This window comes from Stenella coeruleoalba, assembly GCF_951394435.1.
Source record: "Stenella coeruleoalba genome assembly, chromosome: 7".
NCBI classification, from domain to species: Eukaryota; Metazoa; Chordata; class Mammalia; order Artiodactyla; family Delphinidae; genus Stenella; species Stenella coeruleoalba.
Genome location: NC_137153.1, coordinates 26,316,090 through 26,334,724, shown reverse-complemented (window position 1 = coordinate 26,334,724; position 18,635 = coordinate 26,316,090). Strand labels below are relative to the sequence as shown.

The window sequence follows — 18,635 nt, the reverse complement described above, 5'->3', positions numbered from 1 at the left end:
TTATAGGGGTTCCAGAAGAAGAGAGAGAGAAAGGGCCTGAGAAAATATTTGAAGAGATAATAACTGAAGATTTCCCTAACATGGGAAAGGAAACAGTCACCCAAGTCCAGGAACTGCAGAGGCCCAGTCAGGAAAAACCCAAGGAGGAACACACTGAGACACACATTAATCAAATTGACAAAAATTAAAGACAATGAGAAAGTATTAACAGCAACAAGGATAAGCAACAAATAACATACAACAAAATTCCCATAAAGTTATGAGCTGATTTTTCAGCAGAAACTCTGCAGGCCAGAAGGGAGTGGTATGATATACTGAAAGCAATGAAAGGGAAGAATCTACAACCAAGAATCCTCTACCCAGCAAGGCTCTCGTTCAGATTCAATGGAGAAATCAAAAGCTTTACAGACAAGCAAAACCTGAGAGAATTCAGCACCACCAAACTACCTTTACAACAAATGCTAAAGGAACTTCTCCAGATGGAAAGAAAAAGTCACAACTAGAAACAAGAAACAAGAAAATTATTAATGGAAAAGTTCACTGGTAAAGGCAAACAGAGTAAAGGTAGGAAATCACCCACACAGAAATGATATCAAAGCCAGCAACTGTGAGAAGAGGATGGTACAAATGTAGGATATTGGAAATGCATTTGAAATTAAAAGACCAGCAGCTTAAAACAATCTTGTTTATATACAGACTTCTATATCAAAACCTCATGGTAACCATAAACTGAAAATCTACAATAGAGACACACACACAAAAGAAGACAAAGCAAGGCAAACACAACTCTAAAGATAGTCATCAAATCACCAAAGAGAAAAGAGGAAGGGAAGAAAAAAGCCCCACAAACACAAATTCAAAACAATTAACAAAATGGCAATAAGAACATACATATAGATATGCTCCACCCAAAAGACTTATAGGCTGGCTGAATGGATACAAAAACAAGACCCATATATATGCTGTCTACAAAAAACCCACTTCAGACCTAGGGACACATACAGACTGAAAGTGAAGGAATGGAAAAACATATTCCAAGCAAATGGAAATCAAAAGAAAGCTGGAGTACCAATCTTCTTATCAGACAAAATAGTCTTTAAAATAAAGACTGTTACAAAAGACAAATAAGGACACTGCATAATGATCAAGGGATTAATCCAAGAAGAAGATATAAAAATTATAAATATATATGCCCTAACATAGGAGCAACTTGATATATAAGGCAAATACTAACAGCCATAAAAGGAGAAATCAACAGTAACACATAATAGTGGGAGATTTCAATGCCACTATTATTAAACCCCACCTTCAAAGGACAGATCAACCACACAGAAAATCACTAAGGAAACACAAGTCTTAAATGACTTAGTTGATATTTATAAGACATTTCCATCTCACAGCAGAATACACATTCTTCTCAAGGGCACACAGAACAATCTCCAGGATAGATCACATCTTGGGTCACAAATCAAGCCTCTGTAAATTTAAGAAGATTTACATCATAGCAAGCATCTCCTCCAACCACAGTGCTATGAGATTAGAAATCCACTACAAGGAAAAAAACTGTAAACACATGGAGGATAAACAATATATTACTAAACAACCAATGGATCACTGAAGAAATCAAAGAGGAAATAAAAAAATACTTCGACACAAATGAAAATGAAAACATGACGATCTGAAACGTGGGAGGCAGCAAAAGCAGTTCTAAGGGGGAAGTTCATAGCAATACAACCTTACCACAGGAAAGAAGAAAAATCTCAAATATTAACAACCTAATATTACACCAAAAGCAACTAGAGAAAGAAAAAACAAATTCCAAAGGTAGCATAAGGAAAGAAATAATAAAGATTAGAGCAGAAATAAATGAAAGAGAGATTGAGAAAACAATAGAATGAAACTAAAAGCTGGTTCTTTGAAAAGATAAAAAATTGGTAAACCTTTAGCCAGAACCATCAAGAAAAAAAGGGAGAGGGCTCAAATCAATAAAATTAGAAAAGAAAAAGGAGTTACAACTCACACCATAGAAACACAAAGGATCTATAAGAGACTACTACAAGCAACTATATGCCAATAAAATGGACAACCTAGAAGTAATGGACAAATTCTTAGAAAGGTACAATCTCCCAAGACTGAACCAGGAAGAAATAGAAAATATAAACAGACCAATCACAAGTACTGAAACTGAAACTGTGATTAAAAAATTTCCAAGAAACAAAAGTCCAGGACCAGATGGCTTCACAGGCGAATTCCATCAACATTTAGAGAAGAGATAACACCTATCCTTCCGGAACTCTTCCAAAAATTGCAGAGGAGGGAATACTCCCAAACTTGTTCTATGAGGCCACCATCACCCTGATACCAAAATGAGACAAAGACACCACAAAAAAAGAAAATTACAGGCCAATATCACTGATGAACATAGATGCAAAAATACTCAACAAAATACTAAAAAAATGAATTCAACAATACATTAAAAGGATCATACACAATGACCAAGTGGGATTTATCCCAGGGATGCAAGAATTCTTCAATATGCACAAATCAATCAGTATGACACACCACATTAACAAACGGAAGAATAAAAACTGTATCATCTTCTCAACAGAAGCAGAAAAAGCTTTCGACAAAATTCAGCACCCATTTATTATAAAAACTCTCCAAATGTGGGCATAGAGGAAACCTACCTCAACATAATAAAGGCCATATATGACAAGCCCACAGCTAACATCATTCTCAACCATGAAAAGTTGAAAGCATTTCCTCTAAGATCATGAACAAGACAAGGATCTCCAGTCTTGCCACTTTTATTCACTTTTACAGTTTTGGAAGTCCTAGCCATTGCAATCAGAGAAGAAAAAAAAACAAAAGGAATCCAAATTGGAAAAGAAGAAGTAAAACTGTCACTGTTCAAAAATGACACGATATTATACATAGAAAATCCTAAAGATGCTAAAAGAAAACTACCAGAGCTAATCAGTGAATTTGGAAAGGTTGCAGGATACAAAATTGATGCACAGAAATTTCTTGCATTCCTATACACTAACAATGAAAGATCAGAAAGAGAAGTTAAGGAAACAATTCCATTTACCATCACATCAAAAAGAATAAAATACCTAGGAATAAACCTACCTAAAGAAGCAAAAGACCTGTACTCTGAAAACTATAAGACGCTGATGAAAGAAACTGAAGATGACACAAACAGATGGGAATATATACCATGCTGTTGGATTGGAAGAAACAATATTATCAAAATGACTATTCTACCCAATGCAATCTACAGATCCAATGCAATCCGTATTAAATTATCAATGGCATTTTTCACAGAACTAGAAGAAAAAAATTGAAAATTTGTGTGGAGACAAAAAAGACCCTGAATAGCCAAAGCAATTCTGAGAAAGAAAAACAGAGCTGGAGGAATCAGGCTCCCTGACTTCAGACTATCCTACAAAGCTACAGTCATCAAAACAGTATGGTACTGGCACAAAAACAGAAATATAGATAAATGGAACAGGACAGAAAGCCCAGAAATAAACCCACACAACTATGGTCAATTAATCTACAACAATGGAGGCCAGAACATACAATGGACAGAAGACAACCTCTTCAATAAATGGTGCTGGGAAAACTGGACAGCAACATGTAAAAAGAATGACACTAGAACATTCTCTAACACCACAGACAAAAATAAACTCAAAATGGATTAAAGACCTAAATGTAAGGCCAGATACTATAAAACTCTTAGAGGAAAACACAGGCAGACACTCTTTGGCATAAATTGCAGCAACATCTATTTAGATCCACCTCCTAGAGTAATAAAAATAAAAACAGAAATAAACAAATGGGACCTAATCAAACTTAAAACCTTTTGCACAGCACAGGAAACCATAAACAAAACAAAAAGACAACCTACAGAATGAGATAAAATATTTGCAAAGAAAGCAACTGACAAAGGATTAATCTCCAAAATATACAAACAGCTCATGCAGCTCAATATCAAAAAAACCCACAAAACAGATCAATAAATGGGCAAAAGATGTAAATAGACATTTCTCCAAAGAAGACATACAGATGGCCAAAAAGCACAGGAAAAGATGCTCAACATCTCTAATTATTAGAGAAATGCAAATCAAAACTACAATGATGTATCACCTCCCACCAGTCAGACTGGCCATCATCAAAAAGTCTATTAACAATAAATGCTGGAGAGGGTGTGGAGAAAAGGGAACCCTCCTCCATTGTCAGTGGTAATGTAATTTGGTACAAGCACTATGGAGAACAGTGTGGAGGTTTCTTGAAAACCTAAAAATACAACTACCATATGATCCAGCAATCCCACTCTTGGGCATATAACCGGAGAAAACCATAATTCAAAAAGATACATGCATCCCAATGTTCACTGCAGCACTATTTACAGTAGCCAAGACAAGGAAGCAACCTAAGTGTCCATCAACAGAGGAATGGATAAAGATGCAGTGCATATCTACTGTGGAATATTACTCAGCCATAAAAAAGAATAAACTAATGCCATTTGTAACATCTGTAGCAAAAAGAATAAAATAATGCCATTTGCAGATGGACCTAGAGATTATCACACTAAGTGAAGTCAGACAGAGAAAGATAAATATTACATGATATCCTTACATGTGGAATCTAAAAAAATGATGTAAGTGAACTTATTTACAAAACAGAAACAGACTCATAAATTTGAAAACAAATTTATGGTTACCAAAGGGGAAAGGCGGGGGAGGGACTAGTTAGGAGTTTGGGATTAACATATACACACTACTATATATCAAATAAACAAGGATATACTTTATAGTACAGAGAACTCTACTCAATATTCTATAATAATCTATATGGAAAAAGAATCTGAAAAAGAATGCTTATATAAATATTTAAAACTAAATCACTCTGCTGTACCTTGAACCTACTACATTATAAATCAACTATACCCCAGTATAAAATTAAAATTAAATTTTAAAAAAATGACCAAGTATGAAAAGAAGGAAAACATGATTCATGACCAGGAAACAAGTCAATCAATGGGACAGAAGAAAAAATGTCATCTGAGATTAAATTTCCTTCCAAGGACCTCAAAGCTGCTATTCTAATACACTCCATAGGTTAAAGAAGATAGAGAAAAACATGAACATGTTGAGAAAACAGTGTTTAAACAAAAGTCCAGAACTGAACTTTAAGGCAGGACGATATACTCCCCGGAGGGGAGAAAAACACTAAAAGACTCCAAAGGGTTTTGTTATAAGGATTACCAATATTTACATCAGATATAAAACTGACATAGATCTCTTTAATAAGACATGTAGGTTCTCATGTGCTTTTGCACTCATTTTGTTATGTTCCAATCATATACTTATTTGGAAACTGCATTGTTTGCTTGTGAATGGTGCAAAAGGCTAATACCTTAGTGTCATTATGGCAGCTTTTGACCTCAAAGGCACTCTGAGAAGGTCACTGGGACTCCCAAGTCAAAGGGCCATATGGTCCTAATAGACCTGCCATATTCAGTGCCTTCAGGAATTCCTCATTAATTTCAAAGGGCACCCGGCCAACTGAGCATTCTATTACTCTAGTGGTTCTTAAGTTGTGGTTCTGGGGTGACATATGAGAATCTGCATTTCTAACAAATTTTCCCAGATGATTCAAAAGTCTAATATTAGAGTCTAATATTAATATTAGAATGTCTAATGTTCTGGGGTGACATATGAGAATCTGCATTTCTAACAAATTTTCCCAGATGATTCAAAAGTCTAATATTAGAGTCTAATATTAATATTAGAATGTCTAATGTTCTGGGGTGACATATGAGAATCTGCATTTCTAACAAATTTTCCCAGATGATTCAAAAGTCTAATATTAAAGTCTAATATTAATATTAGAATGGCAAACATTTCTGTTCCCCTGTGACTTATTCTAAATGGCAGCTTTTAAAAAAAAGTCAGTATGCCCAAACATGAGATTTTCAAACTGTTCATGCTTATCTTACAAATTCAGTACATTATTCTTACTAACTTTCTCTGCTAAATAAAGGATCTAAAATTAAGTATTAACTTTCACCTGCCCCAATCAAGTTAGGTTCCTCTTGTCTCCCCAAACCAGTGTCTGGAATCCTGAGCAAACTCAAAGTGCTAGTACTTATCCAAAAATATAATGACACTTTTAGACAAATGAATAAATAAAACCCATTGCCAGCTGACCAGATCTAAAAGAAAAGTTAATCCATCTGGATTTTAAAAAATTATACCAAGTGTAAATATGAATCTACACAAAAGAAATAAAGAGAAAAGTAAATGGATAATATATAAATAAAACATTGTTCTTGTTTTAAAAATATATTAAAGTGCAAATAACATTTTATAAGAAGAAAACAATGTATTATGTGGATTATAAGATATGTAGAAATAAAATAAATGACAACAAGAACACAAAGGATGAAAGACAGAAAAGGAAAATATTCTGTAATAACAAAGCTGAAGTAACAAGATATTTGAAGGCAGACTGACACTTCAGAGATGTATATTTAGAAACCACTAAAAATACAAACAAGTATATCTCAGAAGCCAAAAGTGGTTAAAGGAGATTCATTAAAAATAAGTAGTTCAGGGAGTTCCCTGGTGGTCCAGTGCTTAGGACTTGTGCTTTCACTGCTGAGGGCCCAGGTTCAATCCCTGGTCAGGGAACTGAGATCCTGCATGCCACACAGTGCAGCCAAAGAAAAAAAAAAGGTAGGGGTGGGGGGGAACGAGTTAATCACAGAGAACGTAGGAAAGAGGGGAGGAAAAAAGACAAAAAACTAGAAGGTAAACAGCAAGAAGGTTTCAAATTCAACCACAAAGATAGCATTAAATATAAGTGATATGAACATTTTGCTAAAACACAAAAATTGTCAGAGCTAATAAAAAGTAAAACAAACATACTCTCTCTTAGAAACTGACTGTGAATGTAAAGACACAGGTTAGAAATAAAAGGACAGAAAAACTATATATCACACGAAGCACACAATAAGCAAATGATAGTCTGACTGACTATACAGTACCAAACAAAATTCAGGAAAAGAAATACTACCAGGAATAAAAATAAACAATGCAAAATGCTAAAAGGGAAAATTCATCAGGAGGATGTAACAATCCTAAGTGCTTTGCCACTTAAAAACAGAGCTTCAAAATGCCTGAAGCAAATCTTGTTAAAAAAGATAACACACAAATTATACTTAGATACTCACATTCCTTTCTCAGTATTTAATAAAACAAGTAGATAAGATATTAAAAGGATATAGAAGCCTTCAGCAATATGATCAGCCCACTGGAACTAATCCCCATCAAGAAAAAGTACTCTTTTCAGTCACATATGGAACATTCCCCAGGATCATATGCTAGGCCCTAAGACAAATTTCAATACATTCAATAAGACTGAACCATGCATGAAATATTATCCAGAGTGACACACAAACAAAGGATATAAAAATTATAACAATAAGAAATTATGAAACAAATAGTTGGAAAGTAAACAAATTCTACAAAACCAATGGATCAAACAAGAAATCACTGGACATTTTAAAAAATATCTTGGATTAAATGAAAATAAAAACACAACATCAAAACTTGTGTGATGCAGCTAAAGCAGTTTTCAAAGGAAAACAGCCTTATGCTTACATTAAAACAGCAAAACCGGGTGGCGCAGTGGTTAAGAATTCGCCTGTCAATGCAGGGGACACGGGTTCAAGCCCTGATCCAGGCAGATCCCACACACTGCAGAGCAACTAAGCCCATGTGCCACAACTACTGAGCCTGCGATCCACAACTACTGGGCCCACACGCCGCAACTACTGAAGCCTGCGCGCCTAGAGCCCGTGCTCCGCAACAAGAGAAGCCACCGCAATGAGAAGCCCGCGCACCACAACGAGAAGCCCACACAACACAACGAAGAGTAGGCCCCGCTTACTGCAACTAGAGAAAGGCTGCATGTGGCAACGAAGACCCAACGCAGCCAAAAATAATTAATTAAAAATAAATAAATAAAAATAATAAAGCAAAACCAAGTCTCAATTCATGAGCTTAAATTTTATCATAAAACAGCAAAGAAAGGAAGGGCAAGGTAAACCAAATCAGTATAGAAAGTCCTAAGGTATCCAGAAATAAATAAATAAACTTCTGAAAGTTAATAACCAGGTTCATCAAGGTTGCAGAATACAAGATAAATATGCAAAACTCAGCTGTATTTCTATGTACTAGCAATGAGCAATCCAAATATGAAATAAAGAAAACAATTCCATTTACAATAGCATCAAACAGAATAAAATACTTAGAATAGCTTTAACAAAAGTATAAACCTTGCCCATTTAAAGCAACAAAATATCATTGCAATAAATTTTAAAAGGCCTAAATAAATGGAAAGACAGATAATCTCAATGTTCATGGATCAGAAGAATTAAAGTTGTCAAGATGGCAATACTCCAGGAGTTGAGCTACAGTCGAACCCTCTCAAAATCTCAGCTCTACTCTTTTACAGAAATTGACAAACCAATCCTAAAATTATGGAAATGCAAGTTACCCAGAATAGCTAAAACAACCTTGATAAAGAAAAAACTTGGAGGGCTCACACTATTCAATTTCAATTACTCTGTTATAGAAAACACTCCTGTTTCTCATCTATATTACTGTCTCTATTCACAAAATACTTCTGTATTCTCAATACTACTTCACTGCTCGTCACTAAACGTGTAGAGGTTTTTCCCACTACCAGGCAACTGCAATACGAGCAAGGTGTCCTACATTCAATTCAGTTCTGACATATCTACTTGGAGTTTGCATCAGATCCCACAGGCTAGGGGTTCAGTCCCGCAAGATTGCCTCTCCTCACACTTTAGATGTCAATTACAAGTCCAGGTTGCTACCTGTGCTTCTGACCAGCTAGTTATAAATGGGAGGTTCCTGCATCCTGGTCCTCAGGTTTAATTTGCTAGAATGGCTCACAGAACTCAGGAAAACAGTTTGCTTACTAGTAATAGATTGCCAGGTTTATTACAAAGCATACAACTCAGAAACAGCCAGACAAAAAAGCTGCATAGGGCAAAGCTTCCATGCCCTGTCCAGGAGCATCAACCTCCCACCACCTACAAGTGTTCAGCAACAACAAAGCTCTCTGAACCCTAGAGTTCAGAAATTTTTATGGAGATTTCATTATGTAGGAATAACTGTTGTTAGTAATTAAGTCAAGCCCTGGAGGTCTGGGGGTGGGCCTGAATGTCCCAACCCTCAAATCACTTGATTGGTATTCCTGGCAACAAGCCTACATCCTCAGGGGGTTTCCAAATGCTACCTCATTAACATGAACTATGGCATGGTTGAAAGGGGCTTCTTACCAATAACAAAAGACACCTCAATCTCTCTTACATTTAGGAAATCTCAAGGGATTTAGAACTCTGTGCCAGGAACAGGGATGAAGACCAAATCTTCTTTCTTATTATAAATCACAATATCATACTATACTATTAAGGTAGTACTGGTATGAGAATAAACATTATAAAAATAGAGACCAATGGAATAGAAGTGAGAGGACAGAAATAAACCCTTACATCTATGGACAACTGGATTTCAACAAGGGGGCTACAATTCAATCAGAAAAATATAGTCTTTTCAACAAATGATGTTGGAAAACACTTCACTATTCACATTCAAAAGAATAAAGTTGTAACACATACCATCTATAAAAATTAACTCAAAATGAATAACAGACCTGAATGTAGAGAAAAAAATTATAAAATATACAGAAAAAAATAGGAGTAAATGTTTTTGACTTTGAGTTAGGCAAAGTTTTCTGAGATTTGACAAAAAAGAGGAAAAGAGAAAATAGGCCAGCTGGATATCATCAAAATAAAAAACTTTTGCGATTCAAAGAGCTCCATGTAGAAAGTGAAAAGACAACTCACAGAATGGAAGAAAATATTTACAAAACATATAACTGATAAAGAGACTTGTATCCAGATTATATTAAAAAATCTTAAAAGTCAACAATGAAGACAAATAACCCAACTTATAAATGGAGAATGGGATGTGAACAGACATTTCTCCAAGGAATATACACAAACAGCTAATAAGCAATTAACACATTAAAATGCTCAAAATTAGAGAGATACAACTCATAACTATAATGAAATCCCACTTCACACTCCACTTTTTTAGGAGGGCTAAAAAAAAAAAAAACAGACAGTAACAATTATGCAGGTACATGTGGAAAAACAGGAACCCTCATTCATTGCTGGTGGGGTGGTAAAAGAAGTACCACTGCTTTGAGAAGTTCTTTTGGCAGTTCCTAAAATTGTTAAAATAGAGTTACCATATCACCCAGTAATTCTACGCTAAGTATATACAAAGTAGAATGGAAAACTATGTGCACACAAAAACACAACTGGTCTAGCAGCATTATTCATTAACAGTCAAAATGGAAACAACCCAAAGCCCACCAATGGAAAAAAAAATGTAATATATCCATAAAATCAAATATTACTTAACTAGAAATTGAATTTGATTACGGATACATATTATAACACTGATGAACCTAAAAAGATCATGCTGGGCTTCCCTGGTGGCGCAGTGGTTGAGAGTCCGCCTGCCGATGCAGGGGACACGGGTTCATGCCCCGGTCTGGGAGGATCCCACGTGCTGTGGAGCGGCTGGGCCTGTGAGCCATGGCTGCTGGGCCTGCGCGTCCAGAGCCTGTGCTCCACAGTGTGAGAGGCCACAGCAGGGAGAGGCCCGCGTACCGCAAAATAAAAAAAAAAAGATCATGCTAAGTAGAAGAAGCCGCTCAGAAAAAGCTATATATTTTGTGATTCTACTTATATGAAACCTCCAAAATAGGCAAATCTCTATAGACACAGAGTAGATTAGTAGATTAGGGTTTCTTCTAGGGGTGATGAAAATATACTAAAACTAAATAGTGGTGATAGTCCCATATCTCTGTGAACATATTAAAAAATACTGAATTGTGGGGCTTCCCTGGTGGCGCAGTGGTTGACAGTCCACCTGCTGATGCAGGGGACACGGGTTCCTGCCTCAGTCTGGGAAGATCCCACATGCCATGGAGCGGCTAGGCCTGTGAGCCATGGCCGCTGAGCCTGTGCGTCTGGAGCCTGTGCTCTGCAACGGGAGAGGCCACAACAGTGAGAGGCCCGCGTACCCCACACACACACACACACACACACACGATATATATATATACTGAATTGTGTAAATTAAAAGGGTGAACTTTTGGTACACGAATTCTACCTCAATCAAGTTGTTATTAAAAAAAAAATTCCCACAAAGAAAATTCCAGGTCCAGATTGCTTCTGTAATGAATTCTAGTATGAACTTTTAAGGAAGAAATGATATTAATTTTACAGCACTAGGAATAGAAAGAAAAGAAATAGGTGACAATGAGTAACTATTTAAGGCCTATGACTAACATCATACTTAGTTGTAAATAATAAATAAATTCTTCACATTAAATCCTGGCCTGTTCAAAAAAGAAATTAAAATGCATAGAGATTAGAAAAATATCTTTATTTACAAATCATATTATTTAATATATATAATAGTCTAAGAAATCTTCAAGACATCTAGTAGAAGTAACAAGTGAAGTTAGCAAAACAGAGATAAACAACATCAATGAACATGAATTATATTTCTACTTAAATCCAAAAAAAAATTGGAAATTGAAGTTTTTAAAAGTATCATTACAGATAGCATCAAAAGATTTAAGGATACATCTCACAAAAAAGGCTGAAGACACATAAGTGAAAACTGTAACACACTGCAAAGGAACATTAAATGCTAAGGAAAAGTAAGGACATTGTTCACACATCAGAAAATTCAATATTATTAGATGTAAATTTTCCCCCAAATCTTCTAAACATTCAACACAATCCTTATAAAACACCACTAGGGTTTCCAGAAAAAATAAAATTTTTTAAAATTTATAGGGAAAGAAAAACAAACTGTAATAGCCAAAAGAAAAAGTTAAGAGGACTTATTCCTTCTGATGTAAAAACTTACTGCATAGACAGATTAATCAAAATAGTGCATGACTAGTGCACTAGTCAAATAGTGCATACCTATTAAGATAGGTATTTAGATCAATAAACCAGAATGATATTGAGAGAAGCCTATGCATATATGTACAATTTATTTCAAAAGGTGCCAAGGCAACTGAATAGGAAAAGGATAACCAGTGAGCCAAGCAGACCTTTAGCTGCAAAAATGAATCACAATCTATATTTCACACCATTTACACAGATTAACCGGAAAAAGTCAAAGACTTAAATGTAAAATCTAAACCAAGGATATTTCTAGAAAAAAACAGAGGAGAAAATCTGAATGACCTTTGTTAGGCAAATTATGAAACAGGGGGTGGGGGGAATAGAATAGGAAAGTAAAGGAAATGATAGATTGGACTTCATCAACATGAAAACCTTTTGCCCAACTGTTTCACAACTAAAAAGATCAACCACAGATTAGGAGAAAAAATTTTCAACATGTGTATCTTATAAAAGTCTTCTATCAAGATTGTATAAAGAACTCTTTCAACTGAATTATAAGCTGAAAAACTCAACAAAACAAATGGGCTAAGGATCTGAACTTACTTTTTTAAAAGCTATGTGAATGAACAAATAGCATACAAAAGTTGTTCATCGTCATTAGTCAAAGAGAAATGATAAATGAAACCCAAGTAGATACAACAGACCCCCACTAAAAGGATAAAAACTCATCGGGTTTACATCACAAAATGATGGTGAATATTTGGAGCAACTAGAATTACTATAAGTTACTAATGCCCACGTAAATGACACATGCACTTTAAAAACATTTGGCAGTTATTGTTTTCTTCTTCATATACAGGCATATGTCAGAGACACTGCAGGTGTGGTTGCAGATCACAGCAATACAGTGAATATCACAATAAAGTGAGTCGCACAAATTGTTTGGTTTCCCAATACATAGAAAATCTGTGTTTACACACAGAGTAGACTAGTAAGTTTGCAACAGCATTATGTCTTAAAAAACAATGTACATATCTTAATTTAAAAATAACACTTTATTGCTAAAAAATGCTAACCATCACTGAGCCTTCAGTGCATGGTAATCTTGCTGGTGGAGGGTTTGCCTCAGTGTTGATGCTGCTGACTATTAATGGTGGTGGTTACTGAAGGCTGGGGTGGCTGTGGCAGTTTCTTAAAACAAGACAACAATGAAGTTTGTCACATCAATTGACTCTTCCTTTCATGAATTATTTCTCCGTAATATGCAAAGCGAATTGACAGCATTTTACAGATAGTAAAACTTCTTTCAAAACTAGTCAATCCTCTCAAACCCTGCTACTACTTTATTAACTAAATGTGTAATATTCTAAATCCTTTGTTGTCCTTTGAAGGATCTTCAGAGTGTCTTCACCAGTAGATTCCATCTCAAGAAACCACTTTCTTTGCCCCTTCAAGAAGCAACTCCTCATCCATTAAATTTTTATCATGGGATTGCAGTAGCTCAGTCACATCTTCAGGATCTGCTTCTAATTCTGATTCTTCTGCTTCTTCCACCCATCTGCAGTCACTTCCTACACTCAAGTTTGGAACCCCTCAAAGTCATCCATAATGACTGAAATCAACTTCTTCCAAACTCCTGTTCAGGCTGATATTGTAAACTCCTCCCATGAATCACAAATGTTCTTAATGTCATCTAGAATGGTCAATCCTTTCCAGAAGGTTCTCAATTGACTCTGCCCAGACCCACAGAGGAATCATTACCTATGGCAGCCATAGCTTTACAAAATATATTTTTTAAATAATAAGACTTGAAAGTCAAAACAACTCAACACATGGGCTGCAGAATCGATGTTGTGTTAGCAAGCATAAGTATACTAATCACATTGTACATCTCCATCAGAGCTCTTGAATGACCAGGTGCATAACCAATGAGCATGTTTTGAAAGAAATCTTTTTTCTGAGCAGTAGGTCTAACAATAGGCTTAAAATTCTCAGTAAATCATGTTGTCAACATATGTGCTGTCATCCAGGCTTCGTTGTTCCATTTCCAGAGCACAGGCAAAGTAAATTCAGCATAATTCCTAAGGCCCCTAGAATTTCTGGAATGGTAAATGAGCCCTGGATTTAAATTAAAGTCACCAGCTGCATTAGCTCGCAACAAGAGAGTCCTTGAAGCTTTGAAGCCAGGCATTGACTTCTCCTCTCTACGTATGAAAGTCCTAGATGGCATTTTTTCCAATAGAAGAGTATTTCATCTACATTAAAACTCTGTTGTGTCATGTAGCCACCTTCATTAATCATCTTAACTAGATCTTCTGGATAACTTGCTGCAGCTTTTCCATCAGCACTTGCTGCTCCCCCCTTGCACGTTCATCTGATAGAGATGGCTTCTTTCCTTAACCCTCATGAACCAACCTATAATAGATTCAAACTCTTCTGCAGGTTGCTTGCCTCTCTCAGCCTTTACAGAATTGAAGAGAGTTAGGACCTTGCCCTGGATTACACTTTGGCTTAAGGGAATGTTGTTTGACCTTTTATCCAAGACACTAAAATATTTTCCATATCAGTAATCAGGCTGTTTCACTTTCTTATCATTCATGTGTTCACTCGAGTTATCACTTTAATTTTCCTTCAAGAACTTTTCTTTTGCATTCACAACTTGGCTAACTGGTGCGATCAGCCTAGCTTTCAGAATATCTCGGCTTTCAACATGCCTTCCTTACTAATAATTTCTATTTTTTAATTTAAAGTAAGTGGCATGTAACTCTTCCTTTCATTTGAACACTTACAAGCCATTGCAGGGTTATTAATTGGCCTAATTTCAATATTATTATGTCTCAGGAAATAGGAGGCCTGAAGAGAAAGAGAGAGATGGGGGAATGGCCAGTCAGCGGAGCAGTCAAGACACACACATATTTATCAATCAAGTTTGCCATCTCATACGGGTGCAATTCATGGTGCCCCAAAACAATTACAACAGATCACCATAACAAGTATAATAATGAAAGAGCTTGAAATGTTGTGAGAATTACCAAAACATGACACAGAGACACAAAGTGAGCAAACGCTGTTTGAAAACTGGCAGCAATAGACGTGGCTGGACCCAAGGGGCTGCCACAAACTTTCCATTTGTAACAAAAAGTAACAGCTGAGAAGCCTAATAAAGTAAAGCACGATAAAACCAGGTTTTCCTGTAGGTATACATAAGACCCAGGAAACAACAACTAGGGTCTTTACACAAAGGTATGAAAACATAGCCACACACAGACTTGGACTTAAATATTCATAGCACCTTTGCTTATGATAGCACCAAAGCAAAGAGGACCTCATGTCTTATCAACAACTGAAAATACACGCCAAAGAACGAAACATTACTCATCACTATAAAGAATAAATACAGACACACACAATAATATCCATGAATCTCCAAAGAATTATGCTAAGGGAAAGAAGCCATACAGACAGGATATAAAGTGTGATTCCATTTATATGAACTTTCAAAAAAGGCAAAAGTATTGAAATAGAAAGAGGATCAGTGATTATCATAAAATGGGTGGGAAGAGAGGACTGACTGAGAAAGGCCATAAGGAAAATTTTCACATGATAGAAATACCTGTATGATTTTGGTGGTATAGCCGTACACATTTTTCAAAAGTCACTGAATTATACATAGAAACTTGTTGAATTTTATTTTCTGTTAATTATACCTCAATATAGATGATTTTTTAAAAAAACAGGAGAAGAAACAGAAAATCAAATACACTGTAGGCAGTCGCATGATAAAGTAGGCTCACCCAATGAGACAAGGTGGCTGTAGTTCTCCAGCATCACATCTCTGTACAGGGTCCTCTCAGCAGAGCTCATACACTGCCACTCCTCCAGGGTAAACTCCACAGTCACGTCCTTGAATGACACTGATGTCTGTGAAAGCACATTTCTCATCAATCTGAAGAATTCAAAATTAGGTGACATGGATAATACCTTTGGAATGTAAGATGAAAACTGAAATTTTTTCACATTATGAAAAATCAAAAATATCTGACAGTACACACATTATCTGTGATGTCCTAGGGAAGCAGGCATTTTCAGAGTTTTGGCTCTGCCTTTAAATTCCATCCAAAATTTGATCACTTCAAAGTACAACTGCTAACATCACCATTTCTTGAAAGGATTACTGAAAGTCCTGCTATATCATTTATTTCCACCACTATCTCACTAGAGCCCACTCTCAGAGTTATTATTAAATTATAAGTCAGGTCATGTCTTTTCTCAGCTCAAAATTCTCTAAACAACCTAGTAAACAGAGATAAATATTGAATTCATAGATTAGGAGATTCAGTATGATGGAGATTGTCAGTTCTCCACAAAGAAATCTATAGATTCAATGAAATCATAATCAAAAGCTTACCAGGATTTTTAGAATCACAAGTTAATTCTAATATTTACATAGAAAGCAAACAACCTAGAATATGAAAACAGTTTTGAAAAAGAACAAAGTCAGAGGACTGATATTACTTGATTTCAAGACATACCATAGAGCTTAACACAAAGAAAGTGTGTGATATTAATGAAAATGAAACACAGAGATCAAAAGAAAAAGTATAAAAATGATATATACAAACATAATGCACACACACAATTATTTAATTTAGGTGTCTGGGCAATTCAATGGAGAAAGTATATTCTGACACAAATCATGTTAGACTAAAAAACTCCATTAGAAAAATAATAACAATAACCTTGATTCATACTTTGCACCACAAAAAATAATTAATTCAAACTGATCAAGACCTCAATGAATATGCTTTCTGTTTAGATTTTAGAGTCACGTGAATATATCACCTATCTAAAAAAGAAATTGACAGCTGGTGTACTGAAGTTGGAACCAGCAAAACGGTTGAGTGCATGCTCCCTCAACTCAGTATTTAGAATATACTAACAGTACAAATTTCCAAGCCCAACAGCAGGCTCTGAAATTCTAGATTTATGACAGGGCCGACCCGTTAACATGTTTGGTTGTTTTCTGATCAGCATTCCCTGTGTTAAGTAGAAAGTTTAAATATATGAAAACAGAAATTATTGATGTAACAACAAATATAAGAGAAAACTATCAACAAGGTCATGAAAATACATTGCAAAAACAGACAAAAATGTACAATTTTCTCTGAAAATAATAAAAAAAATAGAAAACCAGACTAGATCCATGACTGTTTAAATAAAGTGACTCAGTAATCTACATCAACACACAAAAAGCAGATGTACTCACAAAGTCCAGTTTTAGAGGTGAGTTTCAGGAAGTCTATAACAGACGATTTTCTCATATGAAATAGACACAGAGAGAGAGAGAGAGAGAGAGAGAGAGAGAGAGAGAAAGGATAAAAGAAGGAAGGGGGAAGGGAAAGGAGAGGAGAGGAGAAAAAAGCAGAAAGAGCCCCAAAGACTAATATAACCAAGATACCACAGTTAGTCAGGGACATAAGAAAACAAAATTATAGGGTAATGTAGTGTGTGAATACAGAATAAAAGTTCAAATATGATAATAGCAAAAAGATGTCAGTTACAAATTTAAAACAAAAAAGGCTCACTCCCACTATCAAGTAGGGTCTATACAAGAATTCAAGAGTAAGTTAACATTCTAAAATCCATTTAAGCTACTTGCTACCTCTAATATTTGGAGATTAAAAAAAATAAGCTGTAGCTTTACTCCAATAGATACAAAAAGGTATTCGATATAATTCAGGGTACATTCATGACCCAAGTAAAACTGATTATAAAAGGGAAATAACTTACACTGATAAAAGATGTGTAACAGAATCTGAGAGCAATCTGAAATCAAGAGTTGAATCTATCATACCACTAACAGGGGGATGAATAAAGCGCTCACCTCAGATATGTTCATTTTCAGTAGGTCTTGGGAGAGTGTAGAGGACGGTGAAGATTCAGCTGGGGGGGACAGAAAGAGGAAAAGGTCAGAACACCTGGCCTGCCTTATAGTTCCTACATTCACCTCCCAATCACCTCAGCAGCCCAGCTGAGGGGCAGCCTCCCTAAGGACTCACTTTGGCCCTTGAAAAGGCAAGGGAAGTACCCTGTGGAAGCACCACTTGTCCATCTTCCAGTTTGAAATGATCATGAGGCTTAAACCTACCACTTCTCAGTTGGTAAAAATAATTTTTTTTACTAATTTAAACAATACAAACAAAAAACTAACATACTAAAATACACCAAAGAACGACACGTTTCATTAAAATTAACAGTAGAAGAAAAGACACTGCCTGCATCCTTACTTTGTTTTCCTAGCAATATTGTTTACCCCTGGAGTTAGAAAATCCACAGGAAGCCCAGTAAAAAGGATGGCAAGCTTTAAGACAATTTTTAAAAACATTATTGAAGTGGGCTGCATTTTCTCAAAAGGGACTCTTGATAAGTTTCTTCTGATGACTGAACGGTATGAACGACTGTTCGACTCCTGGCTCTGTCACATTACGGGTGGGCCTGGAGAAGTCACAGGCGCTCTCAAACTCAGGACCACCTCACCACCCTGAGACTCAGATCTGCTTTTTGCTTAACGTGTGTTTAATGCAGATGCTCATAC

General features: G+C 35.8%; 1 protein-coding gene across 7 annotated transcripts in view; it reads right to left on the bottom strand.

The window, feature by feature from the left end:
- The window catches only part of LOC307189602 (uncharacterized protein), a 36,776-nt gene that overhangs the window by 9,995 nt on the left and 8,146 nt on the right, over positions 1-18,635 (bottom strand). For 4 of the 7 annotated variants that reach the window (XM_079927786.1, XM_079927785.1, XM_079927788.1 and 1 more), the window contains 2 exons: positions 17,925-17,983; positions 15,835-15,986 (listed from right to left, as the gene is read on the bottom strand). In XM_079927786.1, coding sequence (XP_079783912.1) covers positions 15,835-15,982 — 148 coding nt within the window. In that variant the 5' untranslated portion in view covers positions 15,983-15,986; positions 17,925-17,983. The remainder of the gene's footprint in view (positions 1-15,834; positions 15,987-17,924; positions 17,984-18,635) is intronic. The other 3 variants (XM_079927790.1, XM_079927789.1, XM_079927791.1) reach the window with 2 other exon arrangements.